At 36.2% G+C, this 14,783-nt stretch overlaps 1 protein-coding gene across 3 annotated transcripts in view; it reads right to left on the bottom strand.

The window, feature by feature from the left end:
- Positions 1-14,783, bottom strand: part of edil3.L (EGF like repeats and discoidin domains 3 L homeolog) — a 337,031-nt gene that overhangs the window by 111,306 nt on the left and 210,942 nt on the right. For all 3 annotated transcript variants that reach the window (NM_001090936.2, XM_018243508.2, XM_041577683.1), the window contains 1 exon segment: positions 13,935-14,116. In NM_001090936.2, coding sequence (NP_001084405.1) covers positions 13,935-14,116 — 182 coding nt within the window.

Below are 14,783 nucleotides of genomic sequence, written 5' to 3'. Positions count from 1 at the left end.
CAGGAGCTGTTCAAGGTAAAAGAGAATGCTCCCTTCACTTCCTTTCTCTTATGTGTCTCCACCCATCCCAATAGCAACCCAGGAACTACAACATCCATAATCCCAAACCCCCTCTTCCAGTTCCCTCATTCCTAGCCCTGCCATGGCCCTGTCATTCCCAGTTCCTGGCTCACTCCCCATGGGCACTCTTTATCTGGTGCTCAGTGTCAGATTAGATTTCATTTCACACAGACCCAAAAATATCAGTTTAGAGGCAAACAATGGTAAATCAGAGGCAAAAGGTATGGCAGAAGCTGCAGTTAGGTCAGCTAAAATAAATATTAGGGGTATGTGTCCTAGTTCCACCACAGGTTTTAGTTAAGAGTAAGGTGGTAAGCTGCAAAGGTACCTATTATCCTTCACAACTACATGGAGCAACTTATAATATGTCCACAATTCACTCATTTTTCTGAGTTGCCATAGAAATTGTTAATGGCTGTAAAGATAAGATGGATCAAAAGGCCTTTAATGAATACATTATTATTAGCACTATTTTCGCTGTATGCAGAGCATATATTTATCTTTCTGCTATTACTGTCTCTCATGTCTCTGCACTTATTTATACAGAGTTTTTGATCAATGCCCTAATGTAACTGTTTTGTAGGAATGCTTTTAATATACTCCATAATCTTTTCTATCCCATCTCTGTCTAATTTGTTTCAATTGTCTTTTATAACCATGGAGAAGAACTTCTGAATACATTTTTCCCATTCTTCATTACTGCTCCTTTCATACAACAATTCACAATGATAACACAGAGATGGTTTATTTATGCTAAATAAGGATACTAAACATTGGAAAACATTTTTAATTTGACTTGACAGTGGCTCTGCTTCCATTGTTGTATTATAGTATAACCTCATTTGTCACAGACATTCATTTGCCAATGAAAAGACACAAAACTCAACAATCAGATCAATTATTTCAACATTCTGCATATTGGACCAAACTGGAACAATACTGCCATATACACTCAACAAAATATAGAAATAATTATTACAAATATAGTGAGTGCTGCAGCAAAATAAATTACCAGGAGAAGATACACTTATTGCTGTCATGTATTATAAATAGTGCTAAGTGATGCCAAATCAACCCAGTGCATGTGTGTGTATATATATATATATATATATATATATATATATATATATATATATATATATATATATATATATATATATATATATATATGTATATATATATATATATATATACACACACACACACATGCATATACACACACTTATACAGGGCTCTCTATACAGTCACATATACTGTATAACTATATTTACATCAGTATCGATACTAAGGGGCCGATTCACAAAGGGTCGAATATCGAGGGTTAATTAACCCTCGATATTCGACTGGGAATTAAAATCCTTCGAATATCGAAGTCGAAGGATTTTAGCGCAAATAGTGCGATCGAACGATCGAAGGATTATTCCTTCGATCGAACGATAAAATCCTTCTAATCGAACGATAAAATTCTACGAATCGTTCGAAGGAATATCCTTCGATCAAAAAAACTTAGGAAAGCCTATGGGGACCTTCCCCATAGGCTAACATTGAGTTCGGTAGGTTTTAGATGGCGAACTAGGGGGTCGAAGTTTTTTCTTAAAGAGAGAGTACTTCCATTATCGAATGGTCGAATAGTCGAACGATTTTTAGTTTGAATCATTCGATTCGAAGTCGAAGTCGTAGTCGAAGGTCGAAGTAGCCCATTCGATGGTCGAAGTAGCCAAAAAAACACTTCGAAATTCGAAGTTTTTTTACTTCGAATCCTTCACTCGAAGTTCATGAATCAGCCCCTCACTGTTGATCTTAAGATCACAATAGCCAATGATATGCTCGTTTAAGAAATAACCCAAGCCCCTCTTGAAGGCATTTAAACACCATGTATGTTTCCCCAGCGACAAAAAGAAAAGATTCCCCGCTATCTTTAGCGCTGTCTATAATGTCCTTCAATGTGGTTATAAAGAGTAAGCAGTTGCAACATATGCTTCATTCTGGAATGCAAAGACCTGCACCTGTGGGTGTTGACCAGTGCAAATAACATGGCACTTTGTGTGCACTTTGACTTCCCCATGATTTTTAAGTTACCTTAATGTGTTTTTATAGGAGACCCTTTAAAGCCATGACTCAAATGCAGAAGCTTTAGGGCTGCATAAAAAATACATGATGCCTGTAGTACTGATACTTGTAGTACTGTATGGGGCAGATTATTATTAAGGTGTGAGTTGTGTTTTGAGTTTTCAAGGTTATTTTTGAGTCAAACTCGCACTTTTCAGAGTATATTTTTTAAAAAACTCAAATCTTTTGAGATTTATTATACAGCGACCCTGGTACATACAATATAGTAGCTTGAATCCAAATACACCATCTAAAATCCTGTGGAGGTCATGTAGAAGTCAATAGCAGAGGTCCCATTTGAAGATGTAAATAGCCTTCATGATGTTTTTTTTCTGAAGGTTTCACTCGAAAACTCCACCAATCCAAGCAATTCGAGTTCATTTTTTCCACTCGAGTTTTTTCTTAAATTACAAACCATTCGAGGTCTAAAAAACTCTAAAATTTGACCTTTGATAAATATCTCCCTATGTGTCAGAAATGCTTAGAATCAACGTCATTTATTTTAAATCGTTTAGACCCTAAACCAAATGTCAGAATAGTCAAATACATGTTACCACTGTCGGTAAAAGTTAAATTCACAGCCAAGTGTTCCATCAGTTTCTTTTTAACCAGGCATTGGGTCATGCGGCACAGTAAACTGCACTTCAGTTTTGAGTTTACAACTGGAGAAAGCGGAACACAGTTTCAGCTGGAAATATTCATTACTGTCCTGTTTGCATGAGTACAAAACAATGCTAATTTTCAGCAATATGCCTGTGTTCCAATAGATATGATGTAAATGCTGCAACCCATTTTGCCTGCAGTAATAGTAAAGCAGCTGTGTTTGTGCTGAGATTTTTGCTGAATCAGGACTTTATTACTCATTTCAGTTTCTCTTGGGGAAAAGAGATTTGACATTGCTCCGAAGCATCTTGTGTAAAAAAACACTGTGCATATAACCAAAAGTTTTCTGTACTTTTGCTGCTAAAGCCTTTTGGACATTTTATATGACCTGCTATACTCACCCTGCTTCTTATAAAGAATTCCACTAATAGGTAGGCACTATGGTAAGTCAGGTAAATGGAAAAAAATACAATTTTCACAAGAATTGGCATGTTAAGCAAACTATGGTTTTTAGACAACTAAGAAATTCCAGAGATAGAATTAATTTTAGGTTGCACCATAATTAAACGAGTCTTGTACCCTTGAACCTTAAAGGGAAAATACCCCCCCTTTGACATGATCTTATTTAGTTGGGCTAAGTGTATGTGAAAAATATACAGTATCTGAATTTATAGAAATATTAACATTGTTTTGAACACAAATACCTGATTCCATGAATTGAAAGAAAACCTAATACTCTGACGAGTATTCGTTTCATTGTGATAGATTATAGAAATTGAAGTCCCTCTAATTTCCATAGTGGGTGGAGGCACAGATTTTTCTGGAAAGACTTCAAGTCTCGGAATTTATCACAATGGACCAGGCAGTTTGTGTAGAACCATTTGAGTAAAAATACCTAGGTATATATTCTTTTGGGAAGCAAATCTTTTAAAAGTGCCCCTATCACCCCCCAAAGTTGTATCCCCACCTCTGGTAAGTTTGTGGTGGAAAGTGCCCTATAACTTCACAAAAATGAGTGTGACCAAGTTTCAGACATAAATTATCTGCAGTTTAGTGTTCATTAAAGAACTAACAAAATCCAAACAACAACCAGCGAAGCAGGGAAAGTAAAGGACTTTTTTCGACCCTGTTTACTCTAAGCTAACCAGTTCAGATGAAATACTGTTTAAAGCATGTTAGAAATAAAATAAAACGTAACTTTTAATCTAGGTAAATTAAAAACACACATGCACCCAAAAAGACAATGCCAAATCAGACTCCATTATAAGTGTATAGAAGTCCAGGACCGTGTCCCTAAAAAACACACATTTAAAATCCAGGCATAGGATGGATTGGTCTACTAATCGTGTAGTCAGCGTTGTCATTACAACCTGACCACTATAATCTTTAAGTATCAGCCGTGCTTAAGTGGCAATTCCCAAACCCTCCCTTCCAGCCATTCCCCAGCGAGATTTCTATCTACTGTAGCTACGTGGGGAACAAGTGGGAGCTATCCGCCCACCGTCCACCTATGCCACCTGCCCAACGCGTTTCACCGTCTTACACAGCTTCTTCAGGGGCATAAGTGAAGAAGTGCCCCTGAAGAAGCCATGCCTGGATTTTAAATGTGTGTTTTTTAGGGACACGGTCCTGGACTTCTATACACTTATAATGGAGTCTGATTTGGCATTGTCTTTTTGGGTGCGTGTGTTTTTAATTTACCTAGATTAAAAGTTACGTTTTATTTTATTTCTAACATACCATATCGAGTATAAGCCGAGTTTTTCAGCATCCAAAATGTGCTGAAAAAGTCTACCTCGGCTTATACTCGGGTCACCGGGCAGTAGCTAAGCTTGCAGTCACTTTTAATCATTCCTATACCAACAGTACACTTGGGGAGAGACTGCAATATCCCACAATGCCCTCTGTTGGTTTTATGAAAGAATAACAGTGCGCCCTCTGTTGGTTATATCAAAGAATAACAGTGACTGCAATATCACACAGCGCCATCTGTTGGTTGTATCAAAGAATAACAGTGACTGCAATATCACACAGCGCCATCTGTTGCATGTATCAAAGAATAACTAACTGCAATATCACACAGCGCCATCTGTTGGTTGTATCAAAGAATAACAGTGACTGCAATATCACACAGCGCCATCTGTTGGTTGTATCAAAGAATAACAGTGACTGCAATATCACACAGCGCCATCTGTTGGTTATATCAAAGAATAACAGTAACTGCAATATCACACAGCACCATCTGTTGGTTGTATCAAAGAATAACAGTGACTGCAATATCACACAGCACCATCTGTTGGTTATATCAAAGAATAACAGTAACTGCAATATCACACAGCGCCATCTGTTGGTTGAATAAAGGATTAACAGTGATGGCAATATCACACAGCGCCATCTGTTGGTTGAATAAAGGATTAACAGTGATGGCAATATCACACAGCGCCATCTGTTGGTTATACGAAAGATCAGTGATGGTTTTATGACACACAGCACTCTCTGCACAATTCTCTGTCACCATCAACTTTGCAAAGAAGTCCGGTCGATCGCTGGGGGAGTCTCTTTGGCGGAAGGTGCGCTGCTGGGAGACAGGGCTGTAGTTGTGTCTAGGCTTATACTAGAGTCAATAAGTTTTCCCAGTTTTCGTAGGTAAAATTAGGTACCTCGGCTTATACTCGGATCGGCTTATACTCGAGTATATACGGTACTTTAAACAGTATTTCATCTGAATTGGTTAGCTTGGAGTAAACAGGGTCGAAAAAAGTCCTTTACTTTCCCTGCTTCTCTGGTTGTTGTTTGGAAAGTGCCCTATAAAATGAATCCACAAAAAAAAAAAAACTTATCCGACATTTAACAAATATGAATAGTTAGCAAGCATGTTTTGGTAAACATTATTTCACTATTTTGATAAATATTCCTTAAAATGGCTTGCCTTATATCTCAAACATTGCACAGTGACAGAAGGTGCATTAGACAGTGATAATATATTCAGGTCTAGCACAGCCATGAGAGTTTCCCTAACCTTTCTATTTTTAATACCATATATAATTAATAACCAAGCCAATTAATCAGAACAAGAGCAACTTGTTTGAACATTGCCTAATTGCAAAAGTAGTAGCATAAATATATTATACATAATTAGGCATATTACTCTGATTAAATGAATACAGGACTTCATCAAATAATGTTTCAAGCTCTAAAAGTTACCATAGTTACCAGTCCTTGGTTTGTGTGCATAATTGTTGCCATTTTTTATGACTTCTAGCCGCAAACTATAAAAGTAGTGTGTATTAGTGATGGGCGAATTTGGGGCGTTTCGCTTCACTGAAAACTTTACGAATTTTCCAGCAAAATTCACGAAATGGCACCGGCATCTCGTTTTTGGACGCCGGTGCACATTTGCCAGCGAAAATGCGACGGCGTCCAAAAAATGGACGCCAGCAAATTTTCGCGGTGGTTTCGCAAATGTATTCGCCGGCAGTGAATCGGGGGAATTCGCCGCAAATTCGCGCCTGCCAAATAAATTCGCCGATCACTTGTGTGTATCTTGTCATGCTTTACTGATTAAATTAAGACAGCATATACAGGTATGGGACCGGTTATCCAGAATGCTCGGGACCTGGGGTTTTCCGGATAACGGATCTTTCCGTAATTTGGGTCTTCATGCCTTAAGTCTGCTAGAAATTCATTTACACATTAAATAAACCCAATAGGCTGGTTTTGCTTCCAATAAGGATTAATTATATCTTAGTTTGAATCAAGTACAAGTTACTGTTTTATTATTACAGAGAAAAAGGAAATAATTTTTAAAAAATTTGGATTATTTGGATAAAATGGAGTCTATGGGAGACAGCCATTCCGTAATACGGAGCTTTCTGGATATCGGGTTTCCAGATAAGGGATCCTATACATGTATACATTAATTGAAAAAACTGTGTAGGTGAAAGAATATTGTATTACTTTAAACATAACGGAAAAGAGTGACATTTATATATTCTGTGTGTGGCACTGACTAATGTATATGTCAATACATATCTGTCTGTGGGGTGCAATTTGCATAGAGTGTATTTTATAACAAATTATATGACAAATCTTAAATGTGCCCATTGTATTTTCTGCTAACTAAACACTTTTTCGAAAGCATCATTTCATATTCACAATGTGAATTTTGCCATCCCAAACTAGTTCTGTAAGCATAAAAATATAGTCCAAAATGAATCTTGTAAAGATAAGGATCATTATGAAATAACAAAATTTATCCTGGGAACACAAATATTCTTTTATCATTGCAAAAAACAAAAACTGTAGCAGAATGTATTTTATTGCAAACAATAAAACCGAATAGCAGACTATGTGCAATGTTTCCATTTTATTCCTCTGCATGAGCAATTAATATAGATATTGATCAGTTTGTTCTTTATCCATCTGCTTTGATCGTATTCACTATTTAGCTACATAAAAAATGCCAAAATTGATGTTTTGGATTGCTTCCTGGACTTTTCTGGAAGGCTTTTCAGCTTCAGGCTCATTTTGATCATTCCAGGGCTAACCACAGCCCTGAGATTGGTAACAGGAAGTTGAATAGCAACCACTTACAATCAAAATGGTGGCTCCCATAAACATCTGTGTACTGTATTATCCTGCAACCAAAGGGGAGTTTAATTGAAACATATATTTTTAAATTCTTAATTGATCATTGTATGGCATTAATAATCTGTATCATTCTCCTGTACTTTCATACACAAACACTGCAAAGTCTTCCAGAGATAAAATGTTACCTATGATAGTGTCAGCAGACACTATCATAGGTAACATTTTATCACTGGAAGACTTTGCAGTGTTTGTCATGTCATGTAGCTGCTAACTCGGTTATTGCTCAGTGCCAATAAATAAGACCCAGAGGGACAAATTTACTAAAGGACGAAGCGCCTAACGCTAGTGTTAATTCGGACATTCGGACACTGGCGTAAATTCGCTAGTGTTACTTCGCACCCTTACGCCTGGCGAATTTGGGCAACGTAACTACGCAAATTCACTGACGCACGCATTTTTCTGAACGCTACCTTTTACGCCAGACTTCCTTCGCCACCGCAGACCAGGCGAAGCGCAATAGAGTAGATAGGGATTGCTTCAAATATAAGTAAAAAAAATTTCTAAGTCCCAAAAAACGCTGGCGTTTTTTCTTTTTTTATGGGTGATAGGTTGAAAAAGATCAAAAAAAATTTTGGGGGTACCCTCCTTCCCCCCTACATTTCCTAACTCATGGAGTGGGCACATACAGTGGGCACATGTGTAGGGCAAAATAAAAATTTTATTTGATGTTTTGAAGGTTTCCCAGGCTTGTGTAGTGCTGCTACATAAACCTCCATTGTAACTTCAATTTGGCGCCGTATACAAATTAAGCATCGCTAGCGTAACTTCGATTTGCTTGGCGAATTAACACTAGTGCAACTTCGCAACCTTGCGCTTCCCCTGAGCGCTGAACGCTGGCGAAAATACGCCTGGCGAAGTGCAGCGAAGCAGACGCTGGCGCAACTACGAATCTTAGTGAATTTTCCCCAGAGTATCACGTCATAACCATCTACAATCTGTTAAAGGGAGATTGTCATCACATAATATATCCTTTATTAATTCATGTGATACACTTTCACCGATGCTGAACGGTTTGTAGAATCCCTGTCATAAAGCAAGACTGCTGTTTTTGTTAAAAAGAAAGCAAAATAGTCAACCTCATGTAAACACAAATATTATCTGCACATTTTCATAGATAAAATACATTTTACAATACTGTATTTCATATTGATTGTCACATTTAGGCAAAATGTTTTTATTCTAAAAACAGTATCCCCTTACTAACTTGAAACTATTTGTTTTAATTTAACTCTTAATTCATTTTTAAATTACATTAATTGGAAGGCAACACACTGCATAACTAAAATATTCAAATATTTAAATTTCAAGTATTTGTTGACCTGTTATTTATTCTAGTGGTTACAATTACATATTTAATTTCCTTCTTTACTTCATACTTGTGTAGAATGGTTGGTTGGATGGTAAGAGGATTGATGTAGTTTAATCCTTAAGTGCTGTAGCTGTGCTGCTTTGATTTTTTGTTAAATCTGTTTTTGTCTTCTGAGATTTTTAACAAAAAGCTTAAATTATTATTTTAAGAGCTACCCTAAGTATGCGTTAACTTCAAAAATGAAATGCTCTAGTCTACCATAAAGATAATTTGGTTGGCTGCACAAAAAAAAAGAAAATGACCAGGTATATGCCAAGTGGACATTATTTGTCCATTCGCATGACTTCATAAACTAAATATAACCTATTAGATAATGTATAATATTATATAATTTATTAGTATAGTAATTTATCATATAAATTAGTCCAATTAGTCAGTGGAGCTTTCACATAATTCTGCAGGCAAAGTACATGTAAAAATGTTCTTCAGTCACCAATCTGTATCTGAGTTTTTCAAAATTTTGATGAACAAACTGAAGGTCTGTCAGTGTACAGTATACAGTATCCATCTTTGTTATGAAGTTATCAATCAAAATTCAGTACCATTATTCTTGAAGCACAGTATCAAAACAAGCCTGTACTATATATATATATATACACACACACACACACAGGTATAGGATCCCTTATCTGGAAACCCGATATCCAGAAAGCTCCGAATTACGGAATGGCTGTCTCCCATAGACTCCATTTTATCCAAATAATCCAAATTTTTAAAAATGATTTCCCTTTTCTCTGTAATAATAAAACAGTAGCTTGTACTTGATCCCAACTAAGATATAATTAATACTTATTGGAAGCAAAACCAGCCTATTGGGTTTATTTAATGTTTAAATTAATTTCTAGTAGACTTAAGGCATGAAGACCCAAATTACGGAAAGATCCGTTATCCGGAAAACCCTAGTTCCCGAGCATTCTGGATAACAGGTCCCATACCTGTATATATATATATATATATATATATATATATATATATATATATATATATATATATATATATATATATAGAAATATATATATATAGAAATATATAATATATATTATAATGTTTCCCTATTCAGTCCATCCTGATTCCCTAAGCTGCGAAAAGTCACAACACTTCGACAGGCATAAATTCGCTAGGACAACACCAAGTGGGAAGTTGAGTCCAGGGCGCCGAACTCGGGCGTATTTTCGCTAGCGTCAATCAAAGCGAAGATGCACTAGCGTTTCCTAATTTGCATACGGTGGGAAATTATAAAGTTACATGGACGTATATGTTGCAGCAAACATTACTCAAGTCCAGGGAACCTTAATAAATAAAATAGAGTTGTTATAATTCCCTACACATGACCCCAGTGTATAGTTTATGTTCCATATGTTAGAAATTGAAGGGGGGAACCAGGTTACCCAAAACATTTTTAGGCTATCACTCAGAAAAAAGGAAAAGATGAAAGTGTTTTTTGGGACAAATTTGTTTTTTTGGGGAAAATTTTGCACAAAAAATTGAGGAAGTCCTATGCACTCCATTGCACTTCACCTGGTCTGAGCTGGCAAAGGCAAGTCTGGCAAATGAGATAACCTTCAGTAAAATCCATGTCTTAATGAATTTGCTGAGTTACGTCCATTTGCCAGAACAAAAATTCGCCTGGCGTTAAAGTGTGAATCAACGCTATCGTCATTCTCCCTCGCTAGCGAAGTGACGCCTGCACCCGTTAGGGAATCAGCAAAGTTGCAAAAAGACGTCATGCTGGCAAATTTTCACTAGCATTAGTCACTTTGCCCTTTAGGGAATCTGTCCCCCTGTCTTCAGTATAGATGCCTTAAATCCACTTCAAATAAGGCACATCATGCAGAGAAGCGAGCCGTAAAAATTAGAAAAAAATGCTTATATCTGGTCTGTGAAACTGAAAAAAAGTACATAAAGCAGTTACTGGAGACTAGCATTAATGGCTCATCTTCCTTAAGCAAAATACCTTCACAGCTGATTTGTACTGACATACTGAACTTTTTTACCTGCGTTGTCATGAACATTTTACACTTCTATGACAAGAGTTGTCACTTCCCATATTTGCGGTATTGTTGGAACAGTGAAAATGACATCTTTGCTTCCTCTACTAAAACTATCCACTATCTTTGCTGAATGTGGAACATTGTTCTTTAACTTGAACTCTCAAACATCCAATTTGACATACAGTAATAGTCTTAGTTCATCAATTGCCAGAGAGAAGTCACTTAAATTTTGTTATAACGGAAAAGTCTGACTTACTATCAGATACTACAGTGACACAACGCAGAATGTGAATCCAATCACCGTTCATCAGAAACTAAAGATACAAAGGTAACATATGTATGCATTACAACATATAAAGAGGCACCTCGTCTACATTTAGTTGCCTGTAAGAATAAGGGGTGAGATTTATCAAAGGAGCAAATGACAATCTTAAGGGCAGATTTATCAAGGATCGAATTTTGAAGTAAGGGGAGTTTTTTTGAACTCCCATAACTTTGAAATTTGAATAAAAAAAGACCAACCAAGTTTTTTTGTAGGTAGTTAGGCTGTATTCTATCGTTCGAATTGAAGTAAGATCGAATTCGATTCGAAGTATTTAAAAAAATAAAAAATAAAAAAAAAACTTCCAATTGACTCGAAATAGGTTGTAGGAGGTCCCCCATAGGCTAAAATAGCAGTTCAGCAGATTTTAGATGCCGCAGGGTCAAAGTTTTAAAGAGACAGTACATGATAAATTTTTATATTAGAATTTTCTAGTTTTTTTTCAAATTCTAATCGAATTTTGACTATTCTGTAGTCGAAGTACACAAAAATAGCTTGAAATTCGAATTTTTTTACTTCTAATTTTCAATTCGACCCTTGATAAATCTGCCACTTAATGTTTTTTTTCTAATGTTTTCTTAGCAGTTACAATTTTAGCATATTTATTTACCTTTTTCCAACATTCTAGAAAATATATTCTAGAAAAAAACAGCACTAGTTAATTTTGACACAGTGCAAGTTAATGGAGTAAACTTCAAATATTTAAAATTGTTTCTTCATTATTTTGATCTCTGAATAACACTGGACAAAATTAGTAAATCAGAAACTGATATTTCTATTTTGTCAATGCACTTGAAAACCCCCAATGTTTGTAAATTTCCTTCTAAGAGAAGACTGACAAGCTAAATATTTGAAAAGTCATTTACAAGATACTGTCGTTTAAATTTAGAAACTGGATTTCAAGAGACAAAACCTGCAGTATATTACATATCAGATTTGCATAGCTTATCGTGTAGGTACTTTTTTTTTTTAAAGGTTTTTATTTTTGCATTTTAAACATAAAACAATAAAAATTAACAATAATAATAATAATCGTACTTGGCATTTGCAGAGAAGACTGGGTACAAGTGATATCATAACACAGTAATTGTCACATTACAAACGCAATATTTCACAGCTTGCAGTCAAAGTTTAACTATCTGACAACGATACCTGGGGGTTGACATCCAACCAAGGGGTCCATATTTTCCCAAACTTGTCAGGAGTTCCCCGAGCATTATAGGTCATCTTGATCAGTGGAAGGGTGACATTTATTAAATCAATCCATTGCTGGAGTGTGGGGGCATTAGGACTCATCCATTTCATAATAATTAGTTTTTTTGCATAAAACGTAGTAAAGTTCTAGTTTTTTGTAAGGGCACCACATCGTCAATTATACCTAGGATACAGACTTCAGGAGTACAAATTCCAGGGAGAGACAGATGTTCATTACTATATCGAATTACCTCCCTCCAATATGACAGTACCTTGGGACAGTCCCAAATTAAGTGTAGGAAGCCTGCTTCCACTGCACTTAGCACATTTAGCCCCTTCTAGTCTACCCATAACTTTGAGTCTCTGGGGTGTGATATATATTTGGTGAATCATCTTAAATTGGATCATTTTATTCCTTAAGGAGATTAGAAAGGAGTAAAGGTTGTCTATAGCCTCCTCCCACTGTTCCTCCTCTAATGAGGGAAGCGTATCCAACCATTTCCCTCCTTTGTCCACACTTTAATAGGAGTGACGAGTACCCCTGGTAATGAAGGACGATCCCCCCCCCTTCTATAGGGAGCATTACGAATAGCTTCCATAGAACCCATGATCATTGCATGTAAATTTGTTAATGAGTTGCTATCATCTGGGTTAAACCAGTTATGAATATAAGATAGTTGGGACGCATAATAATAATTTTGCAAATGTGGAAGGGCAAGTCCCCCCTTATCCCTAGATGCAGTAAGCATGAGCCATGATAATCTAGGTGTTTTGTTGGCCCAAATAAATGAAAGTAACTCACTGTTAAAGAATGGGATGGTTATGTAAATCGGTGCATTCCAGAGTGGGTAAAGAAACCTTGGGAGATATAGCATTTTAAAAAGGTTGACTCTACTCCATAATGTCAGAGGGAGTTTAACCCAGTGTGGAGTATTGTGTCGGTACTTTACTGTAAATTAGCAATATGCAAAAAATGATTCCAACTCTTACTAAAATACAAAAGGGGTTCTGTCATAATTTTTATGGCATACATTTTATTTCTAAATTACACTATTTACACTGCAAATAATTCACTCTAAAAGGCTATTCCTGAACCAACAAGTGTATTTTTTAGTTGTAATATTGGTGTGTATACAGACATCTCAGGTTATTTTGCCTGATCCTGTGCTTTCAGAAAGAGTCAGAACTTCATGATGGAACTGCTTTCAGATGGGCTATTGTTTCTGCTACTCAATGTAACTGAAGAAGTTGCAATGGGACATGGATTTTACTATTGAGTGTTATTCTCATATCCACTAGGGAGCTGTTAGCTTCCTATTTTCCTGCTGCTGGGCTGCTGGGGGGGAAGGTAGGGGGTGATATTACTCCAACTTGCAGTGCAGCAGTAAATAGTGACTGAAGTCAAATGACTGAGGGCACCTGGGAAACTGACAACATGTCTAGCCCCATATCAGATTTTTAAAATTAAATTTGCTCTTTTGAAAAATGGATTTTAGTACAGAAATCTGCTGGAGCACTATTTACTGATGCATTTTGAAAAACATTTTTTTCCTGTAACAGTATCCCTTTAAATAGGAAATGTAACATTACAGTGAAATATGGTAATGACCGGATTCATATTAAACAAGAAATCTACCTGGATCCAGGGCCAGCGATCATTTTCTGCTGACGTCCAAGCATTCACGAGACCTTTTTTGTTTAGTCGTGCAAAATATGGGTACCATTTTTGTAGCCCAAATAGAGCTCGATGAGTTGAGGATGCTGTTATCTGTTGGTTTGATATAATTCCGCCTTCCATACCAAGAGGTCCAGAACATCCTAAAAATAATGATAGTGAATGTAAGTTCAGTTCTTATGATGATAATAATAATAATCACATTTTCTATTTGTTGCTTACACCTCTCTGATGGGAGGACAAAGTCAAAGTAAACTTTATTGTCATCTCAGCAGTATACAAATACACAATGAGATGAGATGAAGTGGCTCCAGCTAGTACATATCACAAAAAGGCACTTAGAATACACAAAAATATGTAAATATTTGAAATGTGCAATATATTGGCAGAAATTGGATATATGCATGTGTAAACCTTTAGAATTATAGCAAATTATACCAAATACACTCAATAAGAGACACATCAGTTAGTCTGTTAACTCCAACTTCCAGCAGACCATCACAGCAAAAGGAAGGGCAATAGCAAGGAGATGTAATGTTTAAGGCAATGTGCTTCTTTTGTAAGACAATTATCTGTTTATAATTACATGCTTTCAACTGGATGAAGAAAAAAAGCCCTAGGGCTTCTGATAAGTGAAGTCAAGTTCACATATTGTTAAAGAACTACGTAAAATAAAAATGTTTTGAGCTTTTTACTACTGGATCCCCATACTAGCTTGACATAAATTCCCTAACATTAGCACAATGCTTCAGAATAGGATTATATGTTTTTTAAGTCAAATTAACTTCAGTTGCAAGCCAAAAATTCACG

This window comes from Xenopus laevis, chromosome 1L (genome assembly GCF_017654675.1).
Source record: "Xenopus laevis strain J_2021 chromosome 1L, Xenopus_laevis_v10.1, whole genome shotgun sequence".
NCBI classification, from domain to species: Eukaryota; Metazoa; Chordata; class Amphibia; order Anura; family Pipidae; genus Xenopus; species Xenopus laevis.
This window is presented reverse-complemented; position numbering and strand designations above follow the sequence as displayed.